The sequence below is a fragment of the Pituophis catenifer genome, unplaced genomic scaffold (genome assembly GCF_029215685.1).
Source record: "Pituophis catenifer annectens isolate HBS135680 unplaced genomic scaffold, rPitCat1.0.hap2 SCAF_1, whole genome shotgun sequence".
NCBI classification, from domain to species: Eukaryota; Metazoa; Chordata; class Lepidosauria; order Squamata; family Colubridae; genus Pituophis; species Pituophis catenifer.
This window is the reverse complement of record NW_027256881.1, coordinates 200802471-200810691: the sequence shown is the minus strand read 5'-3', so window position 1 is coordinate 200810691 and position 8221 is coordinate 200802471. Positions and strand designations below refer to the sequence as shown.

Sequence of the window (8221 nt, the reverse complement as noted above, 5' to 3'; positions counted from 1 at the left end):
AAATTGCTTGGCATTTCCATGACAATGAAAGCCCTTATAATACTGTGACATTTTAAAATTCTGTAGGCAATTGGTTTTCATTGTTTTATATGTTTCTTATTCTGAACCGTTTGGCTGTGTTTTCATGCCATCCAATTTAAATATTTATTTAAACTCTATGTCCATATTCTAAAGCTTTCTAATTTTATTCCTTTGTTACTTCTTCTGTTTTTGGAAAAACAAGTAGATAAAACTAGATGAAGGCAGGAATTAGTATGCATTTATATAGTGGAGAGATGGATAGATAGAATCTGCATCCATTTGGTGACATGCTTTAACTATAGAACTGGATTGTTTCTCCTGTTCTTTTACATCTGTATTCTCAGCAGATTTGATAAAAGTAATCCCAAATTGCTTTCTGTAGTTGCTCAGATACCATGACAGAAGATGATGAAAAAACTGATGCGATACTATTGGATCATTGGATAGGGTGTTTTGTATGTTATAGTTTATAAAAGTATTAGTATATATCTTCCAGCATTCTACACTTAATTCTGAGACTCATTTTAGATGTATATATAAAGAGCACTGATCATATAATTTTATTTTCTGGTATGGTGGCATGATTGCTGTTTACAAATCTAGATATATGAGGCAGAAAGAAAGATGTATAGTCAGATTAGCAAAAAAGCAGCTATATCAGTGAAGAAGTAAATTATGGTACTTTCCCAATTTTGTGTTATGTAATTTTCTTGACAGCAATTCATTGCCCCATGCAGAGCAATACAATGCAACTCACTGCATAGAAGGTTTGGAAAATATTTGGAAGTCTTCATTAAAAACTAATCTGATCAAATCTTTTTTTAAATGATCAAAAGTTGATAGTTTTCATAATTATAATTCAACAACGATTCAAGAATAAAACTAAGTACCATTGCTTTTATCTGAAAACACCATGAGTTATTTAAAAGTAAACTAAAAATATTCCATTATTTCCAATGCATATCTACAATTTATTGCTTGATCAGAACTAGGGTCACAAACAGATTTTCAACATAGAAATGCAACATTAATAAATCAAGACAGGAAGGAAAAGATGGACAGACTGTGACAAAGCAAAATATCTATTACTGAGGATTTGGTTTTTTGCTCAAGATAATATGTCTTTTCCATAGGTGATTTTTAAATTCTACAATATCATAGAAGAACTAGCTCACTGACAATGTTTCTAAAATAAATTCGAACTGGAGAAATTGTCACCAATACCTCTTTCCTCAAGAGAAAGTGAAGCTAATTCCCCCACATAACCGTATGCTGAATTTCCTGAATGTCAAAAAAATCTTTTAAAAATTAACAGACATAAAAATAGCTTGCTTTTATGAATATTGAAGAAAAACTCCACCAAAGTCTGCATTCAACTACAGCTTATCTATTTTCAAATGCATTATAGCTGCTCTAGGCCACTGTGACTTTTGCTTGAGATCTCCTCAAGCTATACCTGAGCCACAGTTCAATGACTTGAAAATTTATATCCAATGCCAAACAAATATCCAGAATCTTCAGTCCAGCCCAGAGCTGGATTGTGAATGCTTCATGTCAGTTTATATAGATTCCAAATATATTTCCAAATATATGTCCTATGAATCTGTCTTTGCCAAAGATCCTTTCCCAACATCTGCTTAACTACTAAATTTAGAAAAAGATGTGGGTAGAAGTTACTGAAGCTTAGTACTGGCGAGTCAAATCCATGCAGGACTCTGAATGAGGATAGGAATGCTGAAGTATACACCTATTTTTGAGATATGCAATTCAGATATGCATGGACCTGCTCTTTGGTACCACCTTAGAACAGGATGGGATACCTGTGACTTTCCAGATGTTCCTACACTGCCCAATTGTTATTATCTATCCTCATTGGCCATATTAATTAGTGGGAGCACACTCTTCAGCAGCAACAGGAGTGCACTCCAGAAGCATTCATTGCTATTTTCCAAAGTTTGGAATATGGATTTACAGCTGCTTTTGAAAAAAAGATTCTCTGATTTCACTGATGGTTTTGTTCCAAAACATCACAGACATAAGCACTCTAGCATTGAGACTAAACATGTTTTAAATAAAGAATTCCACATATAGTGTTATAAAATAGGTGCCAGGGGATTTCTGTTTTATTATTTTTCACTTCGATACTAGAAACAAACATGGTAACAATCAATCTAAATAGGCATGATCCAGCCAAAATTAAGCACCTTTAGGTTCTACTGATTTAAGGGAGAACAATAAGCGCTTAAACTGATTTAGAAGTATATAACTTTAGATGTATAACATTTACATTCGGGTTTTTTTTTTTAACTAGAAAACCTGCCCATCAGAGTTTCTAGATAATATTTAGCTAAGTGCAGTAATTAATTTCAAATTTAACATTCAAGGCAACAGGTGAGAAGAACTACATTTAAATTCAAATGTTTCTGAACATAATTAAGCAGTTACAAAATTAAGATGAATCTTAGCATTATACAGCACATTGCTACACATCATTTATTATGAAGTGGAAATTAACATATCTGATTATTATAGCAGCAAAAATCTACAACTGTTCTGCGCCATGGAATAAGTTCTGAAGTAGCATTTTTAGTTTTAAAGAGAAAAGGCAAAAAAAAAAAAAGCCATAAATTATATATATTTAAGAATTCTTTTGAGGCATCCATTAAATTTCTGTGCTTTACTCTTGACAATATATATCCACACAATCCTGCATTTATACATAGTCTTCAATAATGCAGGTAACTATGAAGTAGGTTTTATGCAGTAGATCTATGCAATTGTGATTAAAGTGCAAAATATTTGGTACAAAGTCTTAATGACTACTGTATCTTGTTTCAATGGACACTGGAGAACTGAGACTGGATCTTCCATTGACTGCAATAGTGTTTGATGGAGGTGCAACCTGGAAAAGAAAATATTATCAGGATCATAGAGAAAAAAACTAGGCCTGGATATCATCCATCTGCCATTTCAACATGCATCTGTCTTAAAAGCTATCCCTGAGCAACATCTAATTATCAGGATGAGATTTTACTTGGACCCCATTCAATAAAGAAGTGTATACAGGTTTGATAAAGGGAGCGATGTGATGTGGTCAGTGAAGGCTGAGAAGATTTGGGTTCAAATATTAATCAGTTTTGACATTCAGTGGGTGTCTCTGGACAGATACTTTTACCAAACAGAGCAAATTGGTAGGTCAAAATGAAATGAAAGAAATGTATCTCTAAGATTAAAAAACAGGAGACAAAGATGCTAAAATATGAAAGTACAAAATCAAACAGAACTGAGGAATAAAACAGGTTTTAAGATTGAGAAGATACTAAAATATTTGGGTATCGCCATGGCAATTCTGAACTATATGCTGTTTCAAAATAGTTACATTAAAACATAGAGTGAAATTAAAAAGATACGTTAAAGATGGAACAAAATACAATTGTCATTTTTGAGGAGAATTTCTGTGATTAAGATGAATGTTTTATCTGGAATGTTATTTTTATTTCAGACAATACTTGCCTTGACAACTGATGTATCATTTAAACAATGGCAGAAGAATCTATCTAAATTTGTACGGCAGGGGAAAAAACAAGTTAAATATAAGGTATTACAAGAATACAAAGGAAAGAGGAGGATTGGGTTTACCTGACTTGAAATTACATTTTATTTATTTATTAAATTTATATGCCACACATTTCACTGTCATAATTATACTTCTCTGCTTGTTGGTCAGTTTAGATGAAAGAATGGATATTGCTAGGGTTAGGGACCACAGAGCTCATCTTACTGTAGTTGCTGGGGGGGGGCAGGGGGGATTGTTTTTTGTGTTACAATTTTATCCTTGTAAGCTGCCCAGAGTCATGGACAGTGAGTTGAGTGGCCATGTAAATTTTCTTAAATAAAATGAGCTCAGATTTGGGTGGCATCGAGATTTGCAATAGGATTAGGCTAAAGTTGATATAGATTTTAAAAACCATTATGTCAGGTGTGCCATTTTGAGAATATGGAATAAATCAAACTCAGGTTGTGCATAAAATCACTTCTGTGGTTTCAATATTTTATAGCCTTTTATAGACATCTGACATAATTATTTTTAAAATAAGCAAACATAAATGATTAATTTATCATGATATATTAATTTTTTCAAGAAAATGTAAAATAAAATCAAGAAAAGATTTGGTAGCAAAAAAAGACACTTGTCAATAGCTTTTTTATGTATAATGATCAGAACATTTTAAACTAGAAAAAATAATTTGTGGTATTGAACAATGTAAACCTCATTTTGAAATATATTACCGGTATATATAAAAGATGAACATGTTATTGCAAAATGTATAAACTTTGATTGAAATTTGAAATAGAAGAAATGAAATAATGTATTTATAATATAGGCTAAAATACAATATACAAATGGAACCATGGGGAAATACATGGTTTGAAAGGACTGAAATTTACATTATGTTCTAATCTTAAAGGGAATTTTTATAAAATGATGTATCACTGGTATATATCACCAGAGAACTTGTGTAGAATATACAAAGGTCTTTGTATTTATGTTGGAAATGGAAAAGGGACATTTTATATTTGATGAACATGTAAAAATGCCAGAAAATTTTGACTGTCTGGAAACCCCTTACATTTTTGGAATGAAACAGGAAAAAAAGGATATGATTCTTGGCTTTGATTAGAAAAAATAAATAGAAGAAAGTAGTTTTTCTTTTTGTAACTATAGAATAAAGGGTAGCTTTATAATTGTATTTATATTTGCTGCAAGAAAATCAGACACCATTGCTATTTTCTTTATTCTTTGTGTTTTTTCTTTTTTTCCCTTTATTTTCTTTATATTAATTCGTCTTAGTTTTCATCTATTCAAAATACTTAATACAAAAATTATATAAAAGAAGAAGCAATATCTTCCTGCTTCTCAAAGAGCACGGGATAAAAAGCAAGCAAGCAAATAAGCTACCTACAGACCACCTCAGTTTGAAACACTTTTCATGCTAATTAATATTACATTAATTTAAAGATCAGGAGTTGGAAGAGAGCTCTTTATGGACACACAAGTACATTTAACTGATTTGGAACTTATCTTCCTGCTATTTGGAAATCTGTTGGAATTTTTCATGGTTTCTAGGCCAGCACCTTAGCCACTATAGCAAGAGAACTATATGATACTCTGTGGCTCATCTCAGGCTAAAAATTGGTGGATTCTGCCCACTGTGCAACTATTTTACTTCTATCATTCTCCAAAACCTTATTTTGAGTCAGCTGAAAATGACAGACATGAGGCTTAGGGGGAAAAAATAATACATCTTGCAAGGTTGCAATCAGTGAGTGAAGTCAACAGACACATGGAATGAGGTATACATTTTGCTTTTTAAAAAGATTTTTAAATTATCTTAAGCATTATCTTAATGGGAAGAGACTAGTCATATGATGGACATATTCTGGAGAGATAAATAGCTACAAGCCTTGCCCTCTTTTGACCCATTTGATTAGCAATTAATGAGGGCTTAATTCAACAGAAATAAAACTGCAGCACAAAAGGCCAGAGAGTTTGGCTCTGCACCCAAACAAGTTATTAAAAGGAGGAAAATGTTTGGCTGACAGGAGAAATAGTTTTTTGCCTCATTTCTTAAATACTTGGCAGTTAGTGACAGCACCTGACAGACCTTTTACCTGATTTACTAGAGTAAAGCATTTGCCCAACATCCTTTCTCCTTGCTCTCCATACACAAGGGAATCAAGAAGCCTGCCAGCCTGCTGACATTAAGGACTTAATTCTCTCACATGCAACAGGCCTTGTTTTAAAAAGCTAAAGTGACATTTTGCAGCCACAGCCTGACATCATCTTCACAAGAGGCATAAAAATAAAGTTGATACCACAGCTTTCTCATCCAAGTTCCTCATATTGTTAGATAGTGCAAAAGTCTAATCAACAGGCTACTCTTTTGGGGATGAGGGTGGGGGTGGAGTGAGGTCTTCAATGAAGAACAACTGAGGAAAATCTGAAACAATAATGAATGGATCTAAATAGGTCCATCCTGACCTTATCAGTTAACCTTACAGCCCATTCGCTTTCCAAGCACAATTTTCAAATGAATGGACGCATGGCCTTAGTTACTCTTCATTTTTCACTATTTATTTACTTATCTAATCAAACCCGTAGAAGGCCTCACAGCAGTCAAAGAAAAACAAGTGACAATAGAATTACTAAGTAGCAGGACATCACAGCTCATTATAAGAACAACGGAAAACATGCAGGGAGCCAGCTCACATTCCACCCTTCCGAAGGAACTGTTGGAAAACCTTGATCTTCAAAGCTTTACAAAAACACAACAGATTTGGGGTCATACAGACATCAGAAGGAATGCTGTTCCAGAGAGTGCAAATAGCTACCGAGAAGGCCCTGCAAGATGGCACTGCTTTATTTACCATGAGGACTTGGAGTGAGCAAGCTTTCCAGATCTTATCAGATGAGCAGCAACAATTAAAAGAGGCCACCCCCCCCCCAAGGTATCCAAGCCCCATGAAGTGACAACCAATCCTTTGAATTGCAGCTGGAAGCTAATTAGTCAAAATAGTGGTGCAACAGAGTAGGGGTATGAAATAATGTTACACAGACAAAATGAGATAGGAACATAATTACTTTTCCATCCCTGTATTTTGGAGCAATGCAGTTTCTGAGTACATTTTAAGGTAGCCCAATGTAGAGTGCACTGCAATAATCCAAACAGGTGGTGATTTAAGGCCTCCCAGTCCAGAATAACAACAGCACTTAGACTTATATATCACTTTGCAGTGCTTTACAGCCCTCTCTCTTAAGAGTCCCCAACAATCTGGGTCCTCATTTTACCCACCTGGGAAGGATGGAAGGCTGAGTCAATCTTGAGCCAGTGAGCATCGAACTGCTAGCAGTCAGCACTGCAGTACTGTATTGCATTCTAACCACTGCGCCACCAAGCTCAGAATACAAGTTGTAATTGGATCTCTGTAAAATGAATCTCTGGCCATGGCTACCAACTGTTTGTTGAATAAGAACCTACAGTCTATGGATCCACAAATTGCACACATGTTCTGCCTGGAGAAGTGCAATCCCACTGAGAACAGAAGTTGAAAAATGCTTGAAACCAAAGTCATTCAGTCTTGCCACAATGAAACCTAAGCCTGCTCCTCTCCATCCAGACCTTGCCAGCAGGAACTAGACCTTAATACCACTGCCTCTTTGGTTTAGGATTAAGATGTAAATCTGGGTATCATCTGCATAGTGACGATACCTGAATCTGTGTTAATGTAGATGTTAAATACAAATGGGAAGATGGTGAGTCCCAAGGAACCCTGCAAGGCCAATGTTTCTGTCCTGTCCCACTCTCTGACTCTGGAGAAAGAAGAGTCACTATAATTCGGAACTTCCCAGCTCTAATCCCTGGAAGTGAAGAGCTCAGAAGGCAACTGTGATCAATGATCCTGAAAACTCCTATCAGCAATATCAGGCAACTCAGTCCAGAAAATCAACTCCACCAGACGACTAGAACTGTGTTTTATTAAGATTAAGATTTATTAAGCTATAATAATAATAGAATCTTGCAAATTTGATTCTGCTATCCTTCGTTTCCATCTTATATCCCAGTGAACCAGGAAGCATTTGCCTGTGCCAATTCCAAATAGTATCTTGTTTCCTAGGTCTTAAAAGGGTGTTTCAGCCCTCTTTGTCTAGGTAATAGAACTTGTATAGTTCTATCAAGGTCTTCTACAGCTGCTGAGAGATTAAGCAATAACAGGAGACGGGTGGGTTCTAAATTTTTTTACTGGTTCTGTGGGCGTGGCTTATTTTGTGGGCGTGGTTTGATGGTCATGTGACAATTCTTTAGGATTTAGCAGAGGTACTGGTCTACCAGGCTTTTAACTGCTTGCAGAGCTGTACCGGTCTACCCATTTGTTCTTGGAGCATCCTGGTCTACCCATTTGTTCTTGGAGCGTCCTGGTTTACCCATTTGTTCTTGGAGTGTCCTGGTCTACCCATTTGTTTTTCGAGCGTCCTGGTCTACCCATTTGTTTTTCGAGCATCCTGGTCTACCCAGTTGTTCTTGGAGCATCCTGGTCTACCCATTTATTTTTCGAGTGTCCCAGTCTACCCATTTGTTTTTGGAGGCACTGGTCTACCACCACACTGCCTTTTAACACTGATCAGCTGTAGGGTGGCCCT

General features: G+C 35.4%; 1 protein-coding gene across 2 annotated transcripts in view; it reads right to left on the bottom strand.

Moving 5' to 3' along the window:
- Positions 1–1022: 1022 nt before the first annotated feature.
- Positions 1023–8221, bottom strand: part of COBLL1 (cordon-bleu WH2 repeat protein like 1) — a 119139-nt gene continuing 111940 nt past the window's right edge. For both annotated transcript variants that reach the window (XM_070938745.1, XM_070938658.1), the window contains one exon: positions 1023–2923. In XM_070938745.1, coding sequence (XP_070794846.1) covers positions 2834–2923 — 90 coding nt within the window. In that variant the 3' untranslated portion in view covers positions 1023–2833. The remainder of the gene's footprint in view (positions 2924–8221) is intronic.